General features: G+C 39.4%; 1 protein-coding gene across 1 annotated transcript in view; it reads left to right on the top strand.

The window, feature by feature from the left end:
• Positions 1–19,557, top strand: part of tmem121ab (transmembrane protein 121Ab) — a 34,912-nt gene extending 15,355 nt beyond the window's left edge. Inside the window, exon 2 of the mRNA XM_077587967.1 lies at positions 16,058–19,557. Within this exon, the coding sequence (XP_077444093.1) occupies positions 16,678–17,622 (945 nt within the window). The 5' untranslated portion in view covers positions 16,058–16,677 and the 3' untranslated portion in view covers positions 17,623–19,557. The remainder of the gene's footprint in view (positions 1–16,057) is intronic.
• The last annotated feature ends 6,511 nt before the right edge of the window (positions 19,558–26,068 follow it).

The following is a 26,068-nucleotide window of genomic DNA, read 5'->3' as shown; positions in this document are numbered from 1 at the left end:
CGCTTTGCTGGTAGGCAGAGACGAAGAAGACAGACGTATTCAGGGCGCCCAACCCTGCCGCAATTAGACACACATCTGCTATCAGCGATCAGTTCAGTGTCCTTACAACAGACGTTCTGACGCATGTCGCCTGTCAATGTCATTCATTGTCCCCCTTTTTCTTTCCTCGTACAACCGGCTGACACGCCTGCCGATTGGTTCTGGAGATACTGGCATTTAGAAGCAAAGACACACAAAGTGCAAAAGCCAGACAAATGCGGCCCTAATGCACATAAGCGACAAAAACAAAAACAAAGCCACCATATACCGACCAATACACACCAATAGTAATGGATTTATAAAGCGCTTTATAGGACACTTTACATTGCAATATTTCCCATTTTGGAATATCGTCCTTCCTATTATTATATAAATAAGTGGGGAAAAAAGAGCAAGTACTACTACTGTTTATATTAAACGCAAATACAATTAAAAGGCATGTGAAGGTTAGATTTAAACCTATATATAGTTTCACTTTCCGTCCCGTCTAACACAAAAACCCAACCATTTTCATCATATTCAACAGCGATATATAATAACTGAGGTATTTTTCACAAGTCTTAACTCCGCAGGTTCCAATGTACTCTGTTTTTATTACAGTTCTCTCATAAATATATGCATGATTAGAATCTGACACCATAGTAGACATCTGCATAGATTTGTATAATTTACTAGAAAAAATGCACATGTAATAATATAGTCTCCTATTGTTGATGCAGACAATTAACATTAACCGCAGTCAAGACAGTGGGCGCACCCTACAGAGATTTGACAGCCGGGGTGAAATGCCATGTCGTTTTAGAGCCAAGTTTTATTACTGTAATCTACTCTGCCGACACAGACGCAGCGCCCTCTAGCATCTTCTAAATGGAATAATAGAACATAGCACTACATCAGGAGGCTCTTTGCTGCAGGGGTTTGTCATTCTATCCCTGGAATTTATGATCTTAAATTTAAGTTAAGGTGGAGTCATCCTTCAGATAATCAACATGGCGTCGGTTAACGGGTGGAGAGATGATGGCTATAATGAATAAACTTGAGCTGGAGTAGTTGGACTAGTGTATGAACTCAAAGCTAGTCTTTGGCACTGCTAGAGAAGGCCGTATCAGCGTTTTGACACGTGCACTAAAGAAGGCTTCAACATGGAGAGGCAAGGGAGTGCTTGTATTTGACTGTAAGCAAAGATATTGCTCAACTGAGAGAGCCACTGACAGGGAACATTTCTGGAGCAGGCGTAATCCATAACTGTGAAACAGGCTTTTTAAGTACTCTCCCTCTCTGAGGTGGCGTGATATTAATTGTTAGGCCACTCTGTAATTTTGCACACCATTTGTCATAAGTTGGCCACCTATTTTTCTCAATTTTTTCATTTTTTTTCTGTCCGCAGTTAGAAATGTGTACTAGGTTATTAATCTAATTTTGATCGACTATCGTTCTACTTCACATCATGTTAACCATGCAAAAATTTGCTCTTATAAATATTGAACATGTTTAGCATTTGGCGTTGTGGGTCTGCATTGTTTTCTCTGTAGAATGGAGACGTAATATTGCTGACTTTAATCAAAACGCATGCTTTTCTTCCAATTATCACAGTGTGTAACCCATTTGACTCCTTTTTGATTAAGACTTGCAAAAACATGAAAAAGCTCAAGCTACACCTGTGATATGTGTACACCTGTCTGTCATTTAATCTACTCTGAGATAGTGTAAAAAATGCATTATTCACATAAGATAACTGTACAATCTCAGGCAACTACATTTTTTGTATGAATTGTGATATCTCCACCTAAAGATGTATTTATTTGTCGCATTAAACCACTAAATACAACTGAAAAAAGTCAATCTTTACAGTACATTGCTCAGTTTGCTGAACTTTTGATACGATGTAACGATCAGAATAAATCTACCAATAAATCTGGCGTCACGAAATTTGGTAGAACAGCATGTTTTTGACCGCAATAAATTAGAAAAAAATGCAAGAATTTTGGATGGAATCTTGACTTGATCATTGAACAATCAATGAGCATAAGAATAAAGAATGTTTCGACCTTATCTGTGATTTTGGTCCAGTGTGTACTGCGCTTCACATAGCCCATCCATGCTATCTCGCTATGTAAAGATAAAGTATGTGAGCTTGGCCTTCAACACCAGACCCTGAGGGAACTGTAGCATTGCAAATGTCCGGTATAATCGAGAGCAAGAGAAGATTGTTGGCTCTGTGTGGGATGTGAGGAAGGCTCAGCCGTATCCCCTTAGCGCAGGTCAAACAGGCTCAGTGAGATAGAGGGGGGAAAAGCAGGGCAGCTCAGATGTGAAGGGAAGGAGTGGGAGTGTCTGCTTGAAAAAAGGGAAGGGATCTTTGAAAGAAATGGGAAAATGGAAGCACTTTCTCCTAGTGGGTGCTCAGCAAGAGGAAGAAGAAACAAAATATGTATTCAGATCTTTGTAGTAAGGATTTCTATTACCCAGTACAGCTGGAGAGGGAGATGTCTTTTGGCATTATTGGGGAAAGTACTCCCTCAAGACAGCACAGTGAAAGAAGAGCTTAGGTGTGGAATATAAAAAGAGAAATGTACAAAAAAAGACAAGCAATGGTGCATAATTGGAATGGTTATCATTTTGGCAGGGATGCTTTAATGATGCAAACCACCTTCCTTCATATTATTTGCTTTCTTAACGTCTTAACATTTGACTAAAATGTCCGAGGTTGTAGAATTGTTGCATTAGAGCAGGGGTGTCAGACTCGGGTTGGTTCGCGGGCCGCGTTAACATCAACTCGATTTCATAGATATAATATGTATATATTTTTTAATAAATGGATTAAAAGAACTGGAATAAAAGCCCTTAATATTCAGTTTTTTTATAGATCTAAAACAATGTTTATTTGAGCTTTTTTTTTTATATATTTTTAGATTTTACAAAATGATTTTTGAACTAAAAACACAGAAAAAAAATGGATTAACAAATTACAATTATTGATTTAAAAGGGGGAAAATCAGGAAATTTAATATACATCTATACTCTTCATTTTAATTTGATCCTAAAACAGAAAGTCGGCACTCATGATTTACTTTCCCGGGCCACACAAAATGATACGGCGGGCCAGATTTGGCCCCCGGGCCGCCACTTTGACACATGTGCATTAGAGGGAATAACTTAGTTGCGCAAGCTTCATAAAACATTGATATGAGAAGATGATACGCATCGACCGTTTTAATTTTGCATTTGACTGTTAAAAAAGGTTGATAAGGCAAACTGTTTCACAGAACGGATTATGAACATCAACCTTTGTGGCTCCATTGATATTTTATGAACTGGCCTTGCTACTACTTTGAAATGATATTGATGTAATTAATACTCCCACTGAGCACACCATTATAACTCAACCCCAATAATAGCCAAAGTAGTTTGAGCAAAATGAATTTCCTTGGAGTCTACCATTGGAGGACTTCTTTTAGATTAATGCGGTACTATTTCCAATTGAATTTAGTACTTTTTTTTAATATCCCGACCTGATATATCTATTGACATAGTGACACATGCACGATTCGATGGGGGCTGCAATTTAACCAAAGATTCATCCCATATTTCTCCTAATAGAAATGTGAATAGCTATATCTTATAATTATATTTCCCAAATGTTTTTCTGTTCACGGGCAACTCTAAGCCTCTTTTCCAAGACTTCCTTCAGCTGCTGTCAAGATGCATTTTATGTTTCCATCTTTTCCATTGCGCTTGTGTTATTAAAGCATTGCTTAAGGGATGCAGAGGCACTCAAGTCTCATAGAATTGGTTATCACGGGACAGAGTGAAGGCTCGCTATTTATTTGAATGGCCTTTAACTGGAAGGGAAAGATGCACTGCTCAATGTCCCCTGCTCTGTTTCTCTCCCTTCAACCAATGCAAAGCATCACAGTCTTCATTAGCATATGAGCATGGTTGTATGCTTGTATGATGAAAGCGAGCGGGTGAAGGATAGCAGGGGACTGCAGAATTATTTATGACCGCGGTGGTCTATAATTAGCAAAAACTAAATTGCATGTCAACATGGACGGCAGTTCATTTGGGCCCTGCTTCTGTCAAGCGGGATTACAAATGTTTGGGGTAGTACAGCAGTGTTGGTCAAAGGAAAATCAAATAGGATTGCTTATGCGTTATTTATTTTTTTAGACCTAGCCGAGTGAAGCTAAAGCAAAAATAAAATTTATGGTGGAATTTTCATGATTATATCTCGTCTTTTAAGCGTTCCCTACGTATTTATGCATTTGAGGTTTATTATTTCTACCACTAAAAAGCATCAGAAAAATGACTGGGAGGGAGAAAATAATCAATATGCAACAAATTTATATTTACTATTCAAATGGTCTATAAGTGGAGGAAAACTAATACAAGGTTTATGTAGTGTTTGAGGTCGCATAATGCTTTGCAGAGTGAGACTGCCTTTTTGTTTAGAACATACAAACTAAAGAAATGGAAGGATAATTATGAAATGAGCCTAGCAGATAGTGGTAATAATTTTAAAGATCAAATCCTAAATTCCTTGTTACTCAACTTTACAATGTGAAATTAAGTTTGTAATATCCTCAATAATACTTGTGCTACAAAAGGTGGCATTTACTGTATGCTTCCATCTACTGTATAATTTTCAGTTATCATACGATTAATATTATTTCAAACCGTTATTGAACAAGGAGGCCAATTGAAAACTCACTCATTTGCAATGCCGCCGCAATACCTTACAAAATGTCAGCTGGAATAGGCTTCAGCGCACCCATGACCCTAACGAGGACAAACGTGATTGAAAATAAATGTATAGTGAGCCAGGCTTATTAGAATAATTTATCACAACTATCTTACTTCATGAAATAAAATTAGTGATGAACTTTTTCAGGAAACGATCGCCATCTGATACGTATGTAGGGTCAAATATTACACTACAGTTACTCAGTGTGTCTAAATAGTTGTGCTCAAATTCAGGACAATTAATTTGTTATAATACATAATGATCGGGCTACAGATCTTCCGAAAGCGTGTAGCCTGCTGAACTACAAGTCCTGGCATCATTGAGTTTCTGGATGTACACCAATGAACAGTCTGTTGCAAATTATCACGTTAATTACCCCTAAGCTATGAACAGATTCAACAAAGTGTCACATTTGCCGTAATTATCACTCAGGGTGAAAAGTGCACCGAATGAAATACCCAAGGTGTAATTGTTACTAAATGACACAACTAAAGACATAACTGTCTGGCACTAAGGTACCTTACAAACAGAGGCCATATTTTGACAAGAAAATCTACCCTGTGGAGGAAACTCTTTTGGCTTGCTTGTACTGTATTGTATTGCATTTCAAAAAAGCTTGTGTGGGAAGAACAGTGAACTGATGCTTTACAAATCCACCCATCTAAGTATTTCCATGTGCTTTTGTTCCACATTCATGCAAAAAAACGAAGATAATTAAAGCCCACCATGGCAGGATGTCAACCAACGAAGGACCACAGACACAAATTTGAACATGCTGATTGTCAATGACCCTCTCACGCAAGAAATTCAATTGCTCAAAACAAAACCACTAACCAAAAATCTGACACCATTCATACAGATATCAGCGACCCAGTCCATTCAGCTCTCAGGAGATGGAATGACACTATTTTGGCACTGAAGGAGCATGAGCTGCTTTGCAAATTTGAAACATTCCCACTAGATATTATAGAGCCTGCCTCACTACTTAGCTTTACGACACTTTACCTAACTCTTGAGAGGTTGAACTGTTACACTCTGGATTCCCTCTAACCCTTGAATAGACTGTCACAGAGTTCTAAAGAGCGTGAGGGGAGGTTGGAAGCTGTGTTCCGACTACATAAAGAGTAACTAAAGCCCAGTGCCTCATTCAAACTTAATAGCACCACCGAGACAAAAAATAAAACAGCTATCCATCATGGTAAAGCTGAGCCTCCTGTTTCCCAGCGTGCTGGTTAACCGGCGAGGCACATTCAATGGCAGGCTGATTTCTCTTGGCACTTAGAAGAATTGCACCAAGATACCATTTGTTTGTTGGACTATCACGCATTGTTACATTCCCGCACTGAGAAAAGGGGGCGGCCGTGCTGGGATTCGGGAAATGGCGGGCGGCCAGAGTTCATTGTACGTAGGTATGTTTGCAAATGGAATAGAATTTTTTCTTCTTCTTCCATTGTGAAGTATTCTCTTTTGGCTTTGAAGAGATTTCTCTATACATAAAAAGCTACATGAATATTTCCAGTCCTTTTTCCCTAAAATGAACAAGACCTTATTTTGCATGGCTTGATATCACAGCTCTGCCTCATTATTAACGGGTTCTGAGTGAAAATCTGAACCCTGGCCTTTGTTTGCATGTTCTCTCTGTGGGTTATCTCACTCTGACCTTCTCCCACGCTCTATAAATATGCCTATTAGCATAAGTGAATAATTATATTTTTGATAAGTGTGCACAGTTGTCTATAGGTGCTGGTATAGTGCTTCTCTCAGCTAAAGTCAGCTCCTCCACTCATTTGTGACCCTAATTAGCATGAGTGTTGTAGGCAATGAAGAGCTAGATAAGGTTTCAGAAGATGGAGCGATGTTAGGGACTTCTCCCTTTTATACTCCCCCTGCAGCTAGCATGTCTACAACCTTGCTTTACCAACGACCTATCCTTCAATTCTCAGCCAAAGCCAGAAGCTCTCGGTTTCAAACTCCCTTGCCAACTCTTTATATGACTTTTTCATCCTTGGCCCGGTTACTCCCACGTTCCTCTTGAGGCACTGGATGGAAAAGTCAATGAACTCACAGCTAGCTGCCAATCTCCACAGACTGATCATGGTTCAGATTCAGTTGACCATTTCACCCATTGACCTCCAGCTGTGAGCACAAGGAATATTTCTCTGTTGTAAGAGGTGTCCATTCTTTCTTCCAAAAGGATGGAAAACTCTTTTGATTTGTTCTTTATTAGCTGTCAGATGATATGATGAGATCTAGTCTAGATGGATTTCAATTAAATCTGACAAACCTTAGGTTCCAGTGAAGGTTAGGATCAAACTGGGGCTGCTAGAACACCCACATCTGTCACAGATCTGATTTCTCTTTATGAAAGCTCACAATGCTCCTTCATAGGATTTTTCATGTTCCCCATTTGTCAATGTCTGGCCATTTTCCTTACCAGTAGGCTATAGAGAAGACTAAGAAAACCAAATTCCAACTACATCATGTTTTAAGTCGTCCAGCATTTGGCGTCTGTTCAAGAGGGCAAAATTAATTGGAATTTGAGTTCTATTCATACTTGACAGCTCTTTTCAAGTTGAGTCCACACAGCCCCAAACATTTGCCAGGAAGCTTGAAACTGTGATTTGCACATGCAACGGCGGTCTCTAATCCTGAGTAAAATATTGTTTCCCGTTCCATTACCATGCAAATCAGGGTTCAACTTCGGAAGCAAGACACCCTAGTAAGACTTTTTGAAAATAGTTTTGCAACATTTTCCCCAAATACTTCCCAAATCTAAAAAATAATAAAGATATACAAAAGGTTAAATAATGTATTGTGTGGTTAAAATGGACCCACAAATATTTTCTCAATCTTTTTTTTGGAGCTGGATTTTCATACATGACTTATCGGGAAGGAAATTCCGTACTTCATCCGCCATTAATCCTTACCCGATAATATTTAAATCCTCTGCTTAGCAATCCATTTTAACTCCTGGCTCATTAGCAGCACATCAAATCCTCTCTGTATCACATCTCTTTTGCCTTTTAATCAATCACATGCAACGGCAACCTTTGCACGGTTGCATCTCTTTACCACTCAGCCCCCGCCATTTTTCACCCCCAATCTCACTGTTTTGCCTCCCGCTAAATATTAAAGGTGACAGATGTGTGCATGTTTTTTTTTTTGCAAAATCAAGTCGGCTCATGAAGTCTAAGTACTTAAATTTTTGTATCTACACTTGATATTTTATTAACAACTTGATAGTGCATAGTGTTCTAGTGATTCAGCTGTTCTAGACAGGGTATTATTCTTAGAATTTGTGTACGTGCATGCTTGTGTGATGTGGGTGCTAGTACCGAGACTTTGCTCAGATGAATACTGAAGAAGACCAGTGAGATATTTGTCTTTGAAAAGTCATTTTGCCCACTAGTGAAATAGAGCAAGCAGTAAAAAGACGTGACTTGAATGCAACTATGGACACCGTCTCGCTTTAGGGGGGTCAAATTTGACATGGTCATAGTAAACTCAAGAGTGGGGGAATAGCCAGAATGCATGATGGGAGTGAAAGGTTAATTGGCAAAGCAATTTAATTGATATTGCTGAATGATTACATGAATTCTGATGTTTGACAGAAGCTCAAGTGTGTACACGTTAACTTTTATTATAGGAAACTGAGCAGTGGCATTGTATTTTATCAATGAATGATTTCAGACAATACTGTATTTATCATAAGGCGCTCAATAAAAGCGTTAAATTGGAATTTCAATTTTTCCTGGAAGATGACGTGTGTCATTTTGCATTAAATTTGAATTCTAAGTTTAGATGACATTTGCGTGCCTAATGAAGCGATTAGGCTTTTGGGTGGGAGTAGTAACCTTTAGCTTCCAAAAGCACCGCAATGGAACTGTCACCTAGATATTCTAAAAAAGAAAACATTTGTGTGCATCTGAATTTCTTTTAAGTCAGCAAAAAACATGTTGCAGCATGTTGGAACGAACTAGTACCTTAATTACTTGTATAGCAAATCAATTCCACTCATTTAAATGTGTTCTATCCTGGATACAGTAGCAACCTTATTGGTTTACCACTGAAAAAATCCTAGCAATAATAAGATTTTAGCCCAATTCCTTTGATGAATACCCATGTCTATTGTGGGCTTCCCGTCAGTACTCATTCCCTTTTACCTGATTTCGTTAGACAGTTATGGTCGATGCTTAGGAACTCAGTCTGTAATGAATTAGCTTGGGGCAGCGTGAGTGTCTGACATTTCTGCACGAGTGTAACTCGGTTTAATAATGGAGTAAAAGACATTGAATGTCCTTTTTTTTGCTTTTAAAATTGGGTTACCTCCTTCATCTCCTGACTGGTGCCCATACTTTGTAATTGAACTGGCTTGTGCAGTCGATAGCTAATGCCTATCACGCAGGTAGTCTGTCGGAACAGTCAATTTAAATCGACTACTTGAACCTACAAGTACAAGCATGTTTGCTGAGGGGGGAAAAAGGACTTGTAATTGCCTCAGGTCACGTGTTTTAACATTTAGACATTAATTTATAATTGTAAATTTGATTACAAATGTGTTCTACAATTTCATTATCTTTTACTGTTAGGGATAGTTAATTTTTTTGATAATATTTGATGTCCCAATGACAATTGCATAATCTGATGTGATTTTTTTTTAATATTAATAAAGCTATATTAAATGATGTTATAGTATTTTTTAACAAGATGCCAACTGCGTATATTCCTATCTGGAAATGTGCTATGGTAACCTTCTTAAGAGTAAGTGCCTAACCTATAGAACAGCTTTTCTTTCAGATAAATCTGATGTTCTTTGTGGAGGTAGCGCTATTCAGCAGATGAACTTTTAGAGTGTCTCGTCTCATCGGCCAACCTCCAGTCATTTGTGAGATGTGAGGTGGCTCTTTTATTCACTTTGATGATGACTCACTCATTCCGGCATGCCTCATATCGTCCCCCGGTTCTGTGATTAGAAATACCCTATGATTGACACCACAGAGAATAGGGGCAATTTCAAGGGCACCAAATGCAGACCCTGTCTGTGACGCTGAGTTAAGCCCTATTCCCCGCGGGGCAACGTAAGTTCAGTCATATTAGTTAACTTCACAGTATAATCATGTACAGCCAATGTGGTCTTCCTTAAACTTGGATGAATAAAAAAAAATATCGATATTTGAAAAGATAACCTCACTGCCACATGCAAATTTAATATGCGGCTCACATTTTTTTTGCTGAGGAAGTACAATAAAACTGAGTGCATCATTGATTTGTTTTTCTAACTGTCAAGAACAGCCAATACATAAAGTACAGTTGGGTTTGGTCTGTATTTTCAGAATGGGTTCAAGTTAAAATGTTATGACACAACCTATTTTTACCACAGTCTTCTTTATAAATCACATTCAACAAAAGGTTGGGTTATGACTTGAAATTCAAGTACTTTGAGACACGAGCTTGTTCACAAAACAAATAAAATCTTATGGCAAAGCACTACTGGAATCAAAACAACGTTCCATTTAACCATCATATGCTTGTATATACAAGCTGTCCATCATTCTCCATGAAAATTGTCCTCATTATGTTCCAAGGTGAGCTGGTCAGCAGTCAATCATAGGAAATATATTAGCAAACAACTATTTCTAATTGCATTCATTTCACACATATTAAGCAGCTTGGGCCATATAATTACAGGTATATTCATGTATAAATTCTTGACGTACTCTTAAAATTATACTGCGGGACTGCAATGCTATTGCTCTCCTATACTGGCTGTTTTTTTTAATCTAACAACAAGAAAGCAAGAAATCCTGGTCACGTCTCAACGAAAAGAACACAAAAATGCCATTGTGCAGCCTTGCTCCCCTTTCTTGAATTCATTGGACGTGATTAACTGAACAATAGCACTCAGCTGAAAAGCTCAGAGAGGATAGGAGCAACACATTGGAGTGTCAGGCCAGGGCAGGCAGCAACTTATCCTCCATCTTGTGGACTGCACATTAAATTTTTTTCCTGTGCTTGATCAACAGCCGTCGCTATTTAGAGGCGGTGACACGACCACGATAGATGACTGTTTATTTCCAGCTATGCGCTCTCATGAACCTTCTTTGCTTATCGCACAACATGACAAGGTGAACGAAGGTGATGATGATTAGTCACAATAGAATGAAAATACGCCCTCGATATGGTGTGTGTGTGTGCGCAGAGTGAACTGACTATGCCTGTTGCGGGTGGGATTGGTATCCCGACACAAACAAGGACGCTTCAAATACTAACTCCAAGTGAGCACACTATACGACCACAATTGATCCCGTGAGCGCAACTTTATTACGATTAGCACAACACGGCAAAGTCATTCCCAGGATGAGAGCGAGACGCTTTCAGCGATTAACGTTAGAGCACTTTGCCATGTTCTAATCGGAACCGGATGGGGGCATTCTGCTTCACGCTTCCCAGACTGTGAATGATGGGATCATCATGTGACCCACAAACATGAAATCCCATCAGAAAGAAAGACTGGCTTTATACAATCTGCAACACTGTCACTGTATGGCGAGTCCGCATGAAAAACATTTGTTTAATTGGGCTATGATGGCTAGATTAACGGCAGTCTGACACTCAACCAGCAGTCTGGATCTCGTGTCCCTCTGTCTACATACGAGGACTCCATTAGCTTTTGCAGATTCGTGCAGTAACATTTCTACGCATGTGAGTGGAGGAAATCACACATTTTTCACTTCCTAGTTGGAAAATGAATTGGAGATGGCCTCCAAAATGGAGTTCTGACTTGGGGGCAAATTGACTTCCTCGGATGTAGTAATCGCATTTCACACAACAATGGCCAATGGGCTATCAAAAAAAGCAACATGTGTTAGTTATAGTAGATCGGAATTCAACTGCAGTTGAATGTATGTCCATCAGAGCTGCATTTGTTTTATATCAAAACAGGACTTGTCTGTATTATTCCATAAAATTGAGGGGGGTTTCGTGCCTTTTTATGATCATGGCTGCCTGAAATAGTGAAGGTTTGCTATCAGGACAAATGATCTATTCACAAAATGTGTAAATGCGAGTTTAGGGCAAATTTCTTGTTTTGTTTTGATGGGATTGGTTTGACTTTTATGCAGTCTTTAATCAACTTAGCTGGTGAGGGCTGAGAGAAAGCAAATATGTGATGCTTTCTTGTTAAGATAACGTTGATTTAACAAGGAGAGAAACATGGCCTAAAGCAAAGGCAGTCTTTGAAGGCATCAGGTAAGAGAGTCATCAGCCCAAAGCTGCACAAGAAAATGAGTTCGCCGCCATAAACGTGCACTCACTTCCAGCTCTCATCTGAAAGACTTTATTACCCTCGAGCTCCAGGGTTTCACAGCACAAGTAGTAGTTTAGGCTGGATTTATACTAACAACCTGTATGTGTACTACGCCCTCAAAATACAGATCGCAAGTTAAAAAAAAATAGCATTACATTTCCTTGAAAATAGCCCGAACTGACTCTTCCAGTGGCTATTTAAACATTCCTTAAATTTAGTTCCACAGCACATGAAAACTGTAATTAACAACCACCCAAATTCTTAAAGCGAAATTAATAATTCACAAAGCCAGTTAGAACCAGTGGTTCAAAATCCTAGAAAACATTTGGACAACATGGCATATATGCAACTAGGTTTTCATTGTTGTTACACGACTGAAGAATCCAGGCACAAAAGACATAAAATAGCAGAGCACTTGTTTTTTTTTCCACCATAAAATATCACTCTTTAACATAATGTGACAACAAGAATGAATAATAATGACTCGCTATCCAAGTTCATTAACTTCCTGCTACATAAAGAGCGGGTGGATCTCATGGTTGCCCCTAAATTGAAGGCCACACTCCAATATCATTACACTGGTATTAGTTCATTAGGTAAGATTCATTCATTGGTGAGGGGATGCTCCGTCTACATGGGCATGCCCGCTTTTTTTTCTTATAACATGTAAATGATTCTCAGCATTTTCCTAATTAACTGCCAATTAATCACCATCTTAGGAGTCTAATCTTTCTCTTAGGTTCTGTTCAACATAATGAATTTTATACATTCAAACCCATGCTTTGATTACTATTGAAGCTTTTTGGAACCATGTTGCTCATCTTAAACAGAATTCTCCAGCGCATCCAGATTTAGGGGTCAACGTGACTTTTATACTTGAGAGATTTCATGCAGGAAGAATGCTGAATACCTCAAAAAGTTGAGACTTCGTCAAAAGTTACGAAACAGGAGGAATGTTTTATTAATTCATTCATTTTCTGAACTGCTTATCCTATCAAGAGCCTTGAGAACCAACCTGGGATTGAACCCTTGACCTCAGAACTGTGAGGCCGACACGCTAATCACTTTTACATTTATGTATTTTTAATGGAAAATGGCCTAGTTCATAATGCGTCATATTCCCGTCAAAAAAACATCACTCATCAGGTATTTCAATTGCAAATCAGTTTAACGTCAATAGCCTTGCAGCACAAGGACGCAGTCTCACACACATTAAAGAAAGGACTCTAGAGCGACATTTTTTATCCATTAACTACAGGAACTAACATGACATACGTTGCTGAAGACCACTATGGTCTTTGAAAATTTCTAATGACTTCAAATACCTAAAATGTGGAAATCATTATGCTAGTAAAAGCCAGATGGCTATTTAAATACACGGTATGTATAATTTGCAACTTTTTAAAGTGCTCTAGGACCTCCGTTCTCTATGGGAAAATGAACTCCTATTAATGTAAATGGCAGATGGCTCCTGAAAATGCACTTTAGCTGTGATCTATCTATATGTATGGCAACTGACAAATATCTCAGCTGATGAACTCTTAATTTAACAGTATGTCTCTGCTGGGTTAGGTAAATTCTGAAGCAGGTGCAATGGCAAAGTTTGCAAAAGTGATTCATATCATCGGGATATTCATATTCATATTCTTACCATATACATCATAAGGAAACAAAATGTCAACTTGAAATTCATGGATTTTCACTGTGAACGATGAATTTTCACGACATAAATTGAGCCTTTTAAGTGATTCTCCCTGTTGGCGACAACTTGATTGAAATAAATATGACAAGCATGCTTGGATCAAAAGGGGTTCGTTTTATAGTAATGATATTCTGACACTATGGCATTGGTGTGTAAAAATGTAGTTGAGTTCATTTAAAGCATGTCTTTTTGTATATATATATACACGTTTTAGATGTCCAATATAAAAAAGGACAAATCCTACAGAAAATGTATAAATGTTCAGTGTGTTATATATTAAATTCACAAGTGCAACTTTACTACTCCATTTGGTTTTACTCCAGTAACTGAAGGGTATTTGCCATTGTTATTGTAGGAGAAATATAGCTCCAAACCTACTCGTTATAACATTTTAAATTAATTATTCTCATAATTACTTTATGGGTGCGACAGGCAGAAACACTTAAATGACTCATTAGTGATTGTGGACTGTATACTTGTAGTAAAGGTCACTGAAGTGTAGATGATTTAAGACTCCACTAAAATCGGCTGACGATATTTCAAAAATGAAAAACATTACAAAACTTGAGCAGCTGCAATAAGCACCATGGACAGCGACGTTGATGTGGCTACATTTGAGCACTTAAAAGCAACCAAAGTAGGTTAATAATACAATTTTATAGCGTCGGATTGCTGCACTAGCTTAAAATACTGTAGTACAAAGGTAAAAAAAAGTCCAGTAGAAGAGTTCAACAATACAAATCCACTGTTCCGAGAGCACATGTATTTTTCTTACGCAGGTACTGGCGACTACTGCTGGGTAGTTAATGGCTTTTACAATTATTGCACAGCTTGCACAGTTTGAAGCCCACGGCCTAACCTATGCTGTGTTGGCCTCAAATGGACAATGGAGACACAATAATTAGATTTAAATGCACTTTCAAGCGCAGTGACCCACAAAAACATTTAAAAAGTAATGCAGCTAATTGATCAATGCGGCAAATGCATGACATGATTGTTGTTTTTAAACGCCTACCATGGTTTTCTATTAGTAGCCTTATTAGAGCAATGGTTTCAGTTCCATGTACTTTTTACTGTACATTTCCATCCTTTTTTGTCATTTAGTGTTCATTTTTGCATTTTGTTCATCTTTCTGTACAATTTTCACCTTAACCGGCCTCCATTTTGAAAGAGCTCTATTTAACACTTTTTTGCATTTGGCCATTTATAGTATTGGACTTAAGTCATTTGTCTGCAACTTGTCTACAATTGCAAATAACCTTGAAGCTCAAACGGTATTATAGGAAAATATGGAGCGAGATAAGACCCACAGATAACGTGAGTAAACCGGATAAACTAGTGAAAAAAACAGTTTTCTGCTGGGCAAGATTAGAATTTCAGCACCCTGTCTTATCTAAACACATATTGTATCCCAGCATACATGTACCTGTGGTTCTAGGACTTAAAACAACTAAAATATTTTTTGGTGCTTTTTTATTGAGAATTAACAACAAAAGAAATGTACCATTTTCTCGTTTCATTTTAAATGGAAATATGATCATATTTTCCATTAAGAGTCTAAAAAAAGAATTGGGACAATTTTGAGATCACTTATTTCAAAACAATTCACAACTTTGTGGTAATGGCTGACCATTCGACACCTATAAAGGAGACTCTTCAAAAAAGATTGACTAAACCTCCGCAACACCTGCATGAAAAATGCCAATGTGATAGTGCATTCATGCGTGCACCGAATTCTAGTGAAACGTACAAGAGCGTTAGCGCTTGTTTTACTTTGTAAAATGCCACTCTGTCAACATGAAGGAAATGAAGTATTTGTTTATTCATTTGCTCTGGCTCAAATTGAAACTGTAGCGCGAGGTAATGATGCAGAAAAATGAAGCGCAAAAAGGGATATATGTAGGCTAAGTGGCTGCTGTGTGCTGACTTGCGAATGAGCTTCTCGATTTGGCTCTCCTATCGAAATGACACCGCCGTTTGCTAAATGGAATTTCATCTGAGCATATGAAGGCATGCCTTTAGATGACCAGAGACATATGACACGCACACCCGAAAGAAAGGTGAAGCAATCTTATTATACCTTGTCTTGTCCTATATGCATTGGTGCCAAGCTGACACAACACTTGGCTCCTCACGTGTGCAGTCGCTTCTGGCAATGACAACTATGTTATATACCCTGTGGTGCTGACAGCTTTCTCTCTCCTATCCCACCTTACCACCCTCCTACCACCCCCCACCCCTTCTTCATTTCATCTTTTTCCTCCAGGCTGAGGAGAAGCTGCCACGTGGCAAAAAAAAAGCAGGAGGCGAGAGAGGCAAGGATGGATATCCAACCTCGTGTAAGAGCCTCCCCGCGGGGATGCCGGCGTAGGACGCAAGGCCTCACGGGCCGTTGACCTGCTGTCTCTGTGATTTATGGCGGCTTTGGGAGGGGGGAGGCTCCAGGCCACTGCAGACTCCTTGCGTTCTCCTCCGTCTCCGTTCACTCGCACGTTGTGCCGCCATCTGCAGGAGGCCTATGTACGTATAGGAATCCTCGGCACGCGTGTGCATGCATAAACCCAGGAGCAAGAACGCCGTTCTATGTCGTCGGGTAATCCCGAAATCAACGCTTCTCTCAACATTTCTGCACTGCGCCAATCCCCGTCACGCGCCTGTTAGACAAAGCCCACTGTGGGAGTGTGTGTGGATTACCATCAGTCATGGCGTGTCTTCGGTCGAGCCCCCAGCACTGCTGCTTGTGGGGTGCGCCCAGTTAAATCCATGGAAGCGCGGCGAGTAACAAAGTGAGCCCGTTGTTCCTCAACTGTGGTGGGGCAATCCCAGCAGGAGAAAACAGCCAAAAAGGTGTGAAGGGGCAGGTGAGACCGAATAGGTGAGCTCGCCATGGTGTTGCCGCCCCCCGACAAACGCCATGTGTGCTTGACCACCATTGTCATCATGACCAGCATGGCCTTCATGGACGCCTATCTGGTGGAGCAGAACCAGGGTCCCCGAAAGATCGGCGTCTGCATCATAGTGCTGGTCGGGGACGTCTGTTTTCTCATCGTGCTGCGCTACGTGGCCGTGTGGGTCGGGGCAGAGGTCCGCACCGCCCGGCGAGGGTACGCCATGATCCTCTGGTTCTTGTACATCTTCGTGCTGGAGATCAAGCTCTACTTTGTCTTCCAGAATTGCAAGGCAGACAGGAAGAGTCTGGAAACGGTGGCCCGGAAGGCATTGACGTTACTGTTATCCGTGTGTGTCCCCGGCTTGTACCTGGTTCTGGTGGCTCTGGACAGCATGGAATATGTGAGGACTTTCCGCAAAAAGGAGGACATGCGGAGCCGTTTGTTCTGGGTGGCGCTGGATTTACTGGACCTCCTGGACATCCAAGCCAATCTTTGGGAGCCCCAACGCACAGGCCTACCCATCTGGGCTGAGGGCCTGATGTTCTTCTACTGTTACATTTTGCTCCTCATCCTCCCCTGCGTATCGCTCAGCGAGATCAGCATGCAGGGAGAGCACATGACCCCCCAGAAGATGATGCTATACCCTGTCCTAAGCCTGGTCACCATCAACATGGTCACCATCCTGATCCGAGGGGTCAACATGGTGCTGTTCCAGGACAGCCGAGTGTCCACCATATTTGTCGGCAAGAACGTGGTCGCCATCGCCACCAAGGCCTCCACGTTCCTGGAGTACCGCAGACAGGTGAAAGAGTTCCCGCATCCCCAGAACGCCATGGCCATGGAATTGCAGCAGAACTCGGTGGGCCACACGCAGACGCTGCCCAACGCCACCACGTTGCCGCACGAACCCACACCAGCGCAGGATGTCATTGACACATGACCACCAAAGCCCACCACTGAACTTAACGGGAAAGATTCACTAGAGCCTCAAGATAAACGGCTTTAACAGTACGATGTGGTAGCTTGACTTACGACTGCCCCAAATTTTTCTCGGTTGATTTCACTGTGTATGTTTTGTATTGCAAAGCGACATTTGACTTATGAACACGCTTCACATACGTGGCTACTCCAGAGCTCATTACACTCATATGGAGCTGCAGTTGGCCGCTTGGAATCAATTGTTAATTTTGACCAGGATCTAAAAATGAGGGCGCTGCTGCAAATCTAATGGAGCACTTTCTAACCACTTGTCAGCCAACCACTAGAGGGAGAGCGCATAGTTAATTACTTTGCAATGCTCTCGAAGAAAAAGTGGCTCTTTGTGAATAAAAATGAAAGAGTACTGGAAAATTTGAAGAAAGGGAGCTATATTTGCAGAGGTATTAGAAAGGGATATAAATTTATTGGCTGTAATTGTTTTTAATGCCAAGGAAGATAATAGCAAGTTTAGCCTAACGTGATGAAGCAATTGTGATTAAAAATAGAGATTGAAATATGATAATGTATGATCTTTTGGCCATAGTTCTGCAGCCCTAGTGTTATGTATATTTTTCAAAAAATGATAATCAATGTTTGGTGTCCAGTTGACAAACAGTGGCATCCTCAAAAGTGACGACTTGACTTCCAGTTTAACCAAACTTTCAGCTATTACACTTTACAATCTTTTAAATTGTCTGTTTCATTCTTATTTTTCCACAGTTATTTAAAATGTGTTTAAATGTTTCTTTTATTGTGGGTTGGAATAGCTGAATGGCGCGCTTCAATTCATTTTAAATGGTAAAAGATAAAAAAAGATAAACTGAGTGACAAGTTCGCTCATGGAGCGAAAGAAACTTGTAAGTCAGGGTACTGCAGTATTGTGTTTTTAACCCTTTAGAGGTTTTAAAAGAGTTCCAACAATGTTGAGAGACTCCAAACTCTGTGGAACAGTAAATTTATGTTGTGTAAAAATTGGTCCTCTCCCCTGTGATCGTCTTTCATCTCTTAAAGGTCACCAGTACCAGCGCCAAACGAGGAAACGTTTAACTTCCTGGTTTTCCCGCAATTGGGGCAAAGAGGAGCAGATGGTGACAAACGGCCACGGCGAGCCACTGCGCGCTATGGTGCGGCAGGAGGTCGATGGCGGCCCGACACTCGGCCTTGTGCGTTTGTTTTCTGGACGCTGCGGCCCCGGGGCACTGTGACGCTTTGGAACTACAGATTTGATTAAAGTACAGCACTGCAGCAGCACTGGGCCGACCACCGAGCACACGCACAAATGCACACAGTGTGCATTGCGCCGGGAGCGTGAACGTCTAAGTGCATGCACCCCGTTATATATGATGTACGGTATGCTTGCGAGTGTGTGTGTGTGTGTGTGTGTGCGTGCAAATGTAGGTTTGTTTGCCACCAGGGGTTTGTTTATTACAGATCATTTGTAATGCAAGTGTGTGAAAAAAGGGCAAGTGCGAGAAAACTACGTGCAATGTCAGGAAAAAAATAAAATAGACCTGTAGACATTTTATTTCTTAACTGTACATTCCTCTGAAGGGTCTCAGAACGTGAAATGATATATTAAAGAGTATTATGAGTGTTTTATTTACAAGACACGCAAAGGAAAATGACATGTGACAAGTGGAATAGACTTTTAATTCAGTCAACTCATTGGCTGCCATTAATGCCGATAGACGTCCAATCCACTTGTTTCCAAAAGACTCGTCATGAAGTCATTTAAATTCATAGATGGATCATAAGAGCCGCATAATTGGGCATCTATCATCATCACTGGCACTCAAAGAGTTCATTATGATTTGTATTCTTGATATTGCTGTCGTTATGATTATCCTGTACATTGCGAGTGAGAGGCTAATGTTTTAATAAAGAAACCTGCTCTGAATATTGTTGCTACTTTTCATGTTGTTAAAAGGGACTTTAGAGTATGCGAGGGGAGTTAAAAAAAATACACACATATATACATACATACATACATATATACATATATATATATATATATACATATATACTTATACATACATATATACATATACATACATATACATATATATGTATACATATATATATATACACATATGCATACATAAATACATATATATACACATATATACATATATATATACATATCCCTGTCACACACATATATATACATATCCCCGTCACACACATATATACACATATATACATATATACATATACACATATACATACATATACATATATATATATATATATATATATATACATATACATATATATATATATATATATGTATATATATGTATATATTCATATATACACATACATACATACATACATACTCTCCCACAAGCTCACAGTGTACAAGACCTATAGAAAATAGATGTAGCTGAAATGTAATAGTGGAATACTACACACAAATCCGATTGGCCTTGCATGGCAAAAGCCACAGTGCAAATAAATACTGAGCGGTCTCTGTCAACGTGCCTGGTTGAATTTTGTAACCCTCAAAACACAAACACATTCATCGCTAAAATAGGATAAGATGGCAGATCAAGTCTGTTTTGGTATTTTTTGTTTTAATGCCACAAAATCGCAAATGTGCAGTGCACTGACATTCAAAGGAGTTCGACGTCCTGCCAAAAACATTTTGCAAGCCAGGTTAACAATATGCTGCCCAACACGCCAAAGTGATGAATGTTCTAGATATGAAAAACATGCATAATTAAACTCCTACTAACTCCATGTACCTTCAGTAATTCTGTTAAATTTATTTTCAGCTGAGGCCATAATGCCAATATTGGCAAATTATCCTTGGCCGGATAACTATTTGGCTCGTGGGCCTTGTGTGCATAATGAATACTATATTTTGTACCTCAAAAAAGGTCAGGTCATCAATATATTACGAAATCATCAGGTTATGATACAATGTAGCACTACTCCACAAAATAAACATTCTCCTCATCTTTAAACTGCATTTTGCCGTCACTGCACTACACAACCAAATACTTGAAGACAGCTTTAATTACATTTTGTTTTATACACTATACTAAAATTCCCTCCTAAGTCACCAACAGCAAAAATAATTAAAAACTGCTTTTTTTAATAGTGAGGATTTCCCTGCAGGTTTTGAAGGGATATTTTATCTCCAGTTTATCCAAGCCATGCCAGCAGACATTTAAGTGGAATCCATATAAAAGTTATGGCTGCCAAACAGACAAAGAGACCTTCTAAACACGCATGTAGAAACCTGCTAAGCAAGCAGAAGTAGAAGGCCAACAACCAACCAGAGGGCATCACTCAGTGCTGTGTAATTGCTCGCAGATGTCTGTTCCGCTGTGTAATGTCCCTTTTGCTCATTTGGCGGAAAATGTCATCTTGTATTTTGCTCCACAACACTATATACAACAGGGCCCCGTTTGCCTTTTAACTGATGAGTACACGGTCTTTTTTTGCCAGTGGATGACTGATTACACATGAGCTATGTGAAAAATTTCTTTTCTTACCTAGTGTTGTGTGAATCTGTTCCAAGGTCAAACATTTGAGAAATATTTATTAATTTACCAATATTAACCTTCTTGTAAATGCGGAGATTTAGTTGACCCTTTTCCTATTGATTTCAAATAATATGTTCACGCTGTATTTTGAATATATGCTCATTCATAAGTTGAGTGTTGTCTACTTTGATATACCTTCCTAAGTTACACATGTTGAAACTGTTATAACCCATTTCTACAAAATTCCATTTTCATAAATTCAATAATATTTACTCACCATTTGTTGCTTCAGGCGTGGTAACAATCTGGTTTATACACGTTGGATAGATTAGTGATCCAATCTGGTTTATCGATGTTGGATAGATGGATGATCCAATCTGGTTCATCGATGTTGAATAGTTTGATGATCCACAAAATATCCCAATCTTTCTAGCCCTAAAACAATTCAACAAATGTCAAAATATTGCAAAAAAATGATAAGCTGACTAATATGCACAGTATTATTTCTACTAAGTCAAATAACCGGCCTCTAATTCTTGGAAGGTGTGCAAAGCCTTAAATGAGGTACCTTTGCCACAGCGGGTTGAAAAAAAACTATGATTATCTTGACTTCAAGAGCAGAAATGAATAACAAGTACAATTTTAAAATAACCGCTTAGGGGATTGGGACATGTTGAAAAGTGTTGATTACCCTTCTGAGTATAAAATAAGTGACCATGTAAATGGTCCACCGATAGTTTCACACAGTTAGAAGTAGCTGGAGACTCAATTTGAGTCAATTAAAACACCAGTGTACTTAATATTTTGATTTTGTTATAAGACCTTCCATGCAGTCATTTTGTTCACTGCCTTGGCCGTTAATCTAGCTTTGTCAAAGTATTTAATTACACACCAAAGTGAGGTCTCGACTCTGCAACAACTGTAATTGTGCTGCTATTATCTTTTAATTCACAGCACCGGTTTACGTCGCAGTTTGGCCCTCCGCGGTTAAATTTGTTTGCATGGAATCCGTTTAAAGGCAATTAAGAAGCCGAGCCAAACTTTAATTAAGAACTCGTCTCTTGGGTCGTTGCATGCCGAACCTTGATGTATGTGATTGCCAGATGAAAATCGCTACAGCTGGATGCCATCCGATTTTATTGTCAGGCTTACAGCATGATTCCGCAATTATTGGAATCAATCTTGTCAGCGCAAGGGTATACTTAAAGGTGAGACGGCAAATGAAAACCGTGAATAAATATTACATTTGCGTCTGCACAACAGATCACCTTTTGCAAGCCCTGTGAGCGAGTCATCTATAAATCAGCAGCTGTGCACTAGTACTTGTGCAAGGTAATCTCATGTGAATTTGGCAGTGGTGTGTCGTCAGGGCCTTCAAGGCCTTCTCTGCTGGCCTAAGAAATATCTGAATCACAGACTGATGTTAATTATATTTTGTCCATGAATACTTATTAAATAAGTCCAAATTGTCTGTTAGCTTCCTTTCATTGCTTTCCCCCCTGGTTGCACTGCTTCCAGATGCTTCCAGAATCACATTTCCGCCATTATTTGTTGCCAGGGTCAGAAATCTGCCTCATGGCCTTCACAATCAGTTCTGCAGGCTTTGCTGCATTAAACAAGCGTCGATAAGACTGTTGCTTTAACCAATCAGAATTCGATTTGGTGACACCAAGGCCTTCTCGCAGGCGTAGGGATATGTCATTGCCTTGTCGCAGGCGTAGGGATACGTCACATATTCACCTTAATGGATTCAGAATTTCCAGAGGCGACCAGTCCCTGTTAAATGAAATCAAAGTCAGTCAGATAAGTGAATCTGCTTTGTACAGGATACATGTTAACTATCGATGCCTTTATTCACTTACCGTCGCTCTTTGTGGTAAACGTCTCGTGTTCCGTGTCCTCGGGACGCCATAGGCCATGAGCGACGCTACGATCCAACCTGTTTAGAAGACTAATCTAAATGCAAATCACCGCCACCCGTTTGTAGAACAGATGCTTAGCCGTTTCCAATATACACGTTGAACACTTGAGGGATGGATAATAGCCCCCTTTTGATCGACGATCATTTGCAAGTGTATCCTCGGTCTGTTTGAGAAGAGAAAGAAAACAAGTTGGAGGATTAGCTGAAAATTAAGTTTGACCATGGATAGAGAACCACACTGCTATCCATATTCTTAACTTCTTATCCTATTCGGGTTCATGGGTTTTTTTTAGTATATCCAAGCTTAATTCAAGTTTAAAAAAAAGCCGCCTTGGAGTGGTAGCTAAATCAATCCCTCCAGGATCAATAAAATAATGTTGGGCAAGAGAAATGCTGAGTAGTCTACTCGCCTGTATGACCATGTTTCACCTCATCTAATACACTTCAGACATTTCGAATAATGTTCTCGCTTCGGGAGGAGTTGAAGCTGGAGTTTGCAGGACATCAATTACTGGATAGCTGTAGCTAATTCCATATCTGTGTTGTTTGAGTATACCCATAATAAGCACATACTTTTTCCTTGCTGTTTGATTTGCAATTTTTCATTTAGGAACCTTGTTTTATTTCCTACAGTGACGAGTTAGTTGCAAGTTCATGGATGGCTGCAGTTTCCTCACAGATAACTTTTGGGATGTCTAAGCAGTTGTAATCGTAAATAATCCTCCAAAGCAAAGTACAAAAATTAATTAACACTTCCTGCATAAAAGAAGTCAACTCCCCCAATTGGTCTCAATACACATTTATTCTAATTGAGTCATAATCCTATTTGCCCTATCTGCTTAGACTTCTTTAATGGTATAATTAGTTAGCATTAGTAACATTTGCCAATGTGTGCGTCCCTGTTTTCCATTTGTCTTATTCCCACATGTATAAATATTACTCATACCTTGGGGTGAGTGACGCTGCTGTGGTTCTTCCGCCTGGCGTCTGCACGGGGGTCCTGCGTTCGATTCCCATTCGTCGGTGGTGTGATTGTGAGCATGAACGATTGACTGGCAACCAATCCAGGGCGCACGTGGTTGGCTGGGCTGGGCTCCAGCACCCTTGCAACCCTTGTGAGAATAAGCGGTACAGCAGATGAGTTTGATTTATTTAATAAAGGGACAATATATAATGAATGAATCTTCTCATTCAATTAAAATGTCTTGAATTATATTGGAACCAAGGATTTTTTTTGCACATCAAGTTTCCTCCCTTAACCTTATGAAAACTGCCTTTGTAGAAAAGCAGGTGGCAACTTGATTGTACGAGAGCCAAGGAGTTCCCGACGGGCTTGGTGGAGAAGCAAAGTGAAGAAAAATACTTGAAGCACAGCTTTAAACGTCTGCGCATTTTATCTTTTTGGATAATGTTAGTGTACACGCCAGCTCTAAGTGTTTCACAGACTTGGAAGCTGCACAAACTAATAAACTAATTGCACTCCTTCGGGATACTAGGTCTTTAGTCTGTCATGTGATAAGATGCACTCGCAATTTAAATTGACAGTAAAGTCATGCATTACCAGTTTTGGAGAGTATGCGTGAAATAAAATAATTTGCTGTGATTACAGTGGGAACTAAAATGATAAATGAATGGAAAGTGAAGACTAGGATATGCTGGATACATGATCTACTGTCACGCTAATAGGCAGCATAATCCTTGTTCTGACATTATACTTTTTTTAAAAACACCCTCCAGCTTTGCAAACACATCATTATCTGCCTACATGGAACACCTGTATGAAGTGCCGTGCAGTTCGGGGTTGAAAAAAAAATATAGTGTAGCAGACCAATCATCAGACAAAAAGAGATCCTACTCCTCTTCGGAAGTAGATATCAATCAATTTGAGGAAATACATGTAATGGCATGAGGGGCCCATTATGAATAAACACACGTTAGGGCGAAGCAAGGCAATATTCCTTTGTGGAGGCAGTGTGAACCAAAGTGATTGAGTTCAAGGGGGTGGCTTCTGAAAGCAGAAACATTTGTGACTTGAATGAAATTGTTCAGCTAAAGGTAAGCCAGCAGGAGAGTAGACTGTGACCCGGAGCTTGATTAGAATCTAAATGCGATGCTGCTCAACCAAAGAATGAGCATGTTGGAAAAATTCCCAAAACTTGGATTACTTTTACATTGTTTTATACTTCTAGTTGTATGCAACATAACAGTAACAACATACTTTTGATTTACTCTCACAGTTCATTTCAAGCAGCAGAAAAGACCCAATAAATTTAATTTTAACAAGATGCCACAGTCTGGTGTCCAAGTAATACTTTTACTGCTTGAATGTGAACTTTGGAATTTATTGTACATTTTAAGAGGTCAAAATGTACTTGTATAATTTACCAATCACCAGCTTCATGATTTGTAACTGATGGTTCAGAGGACATTTCTATTAAATACATTAGAAATGTTTATTTCAGTGCATAAGTTTTGTTCTCACTCTTAAGTGTAAACGTAGTGTTGTTCAATCTAATAGTAACTGAAGCGGGACAGTCTTTTCTCTGCTCTTTCCAGGGTCTTATTTCAGTATTATTGCTTCAAGCTACCTTAGTGTACAGTGCAAATGTTAATCAACCAAAGTGAGACAATGCAGTGTTCTCACTGCCAAAAACTGAGTAAGCACTGATTAAATATTGGCGTCCGCCATTTCATTACATGTAAAAATAACCATCTGAGAAAGAACAATAGTAAATAAAACATTTTAATGGCTTGTATATAAATTCCCTAGTAGGGTCTTTGGCATGTTTGCTAAGCTATCAAATTTGAATCGGAAGTAAATCTTAAATTGCATTCCTGTTTTTTGAAAACAAGTTGCACCCCTTGCTGGCCCACCATGTTGCTGAATTTGTATTACATGTATATAAGTTGTATTATTTGTTTGTCTCCCTCATTTAAAAAGAAAGAAAAACGGTTTGTCCTTTCATTTTTTTAATAGTTTGACACTCAACTCACTA

Source organism: Stigmatopora argus, chromosome 19 (genome assembly GCF_051989625.1).
Source record: "Stigmatopora argus isolate UIUO_Sarg chromosome 19, RoL_Sarg_1.0, whole genome shotgun sequence".
In the NCBI taxonomy this organism is placed as follows: domain Eukaryota; kingdom Metazoa; phylum Chordata; class Actinopteri; order Syngnathiformes; family Syngnathidae; genus Stigmatopora; species Stigmatopora argus.
The sequence above is the reverse complement of the archived record's forward strand: the minus strand, read 5'-3'. Positions and strand labels throughout refer to the sequence as shown.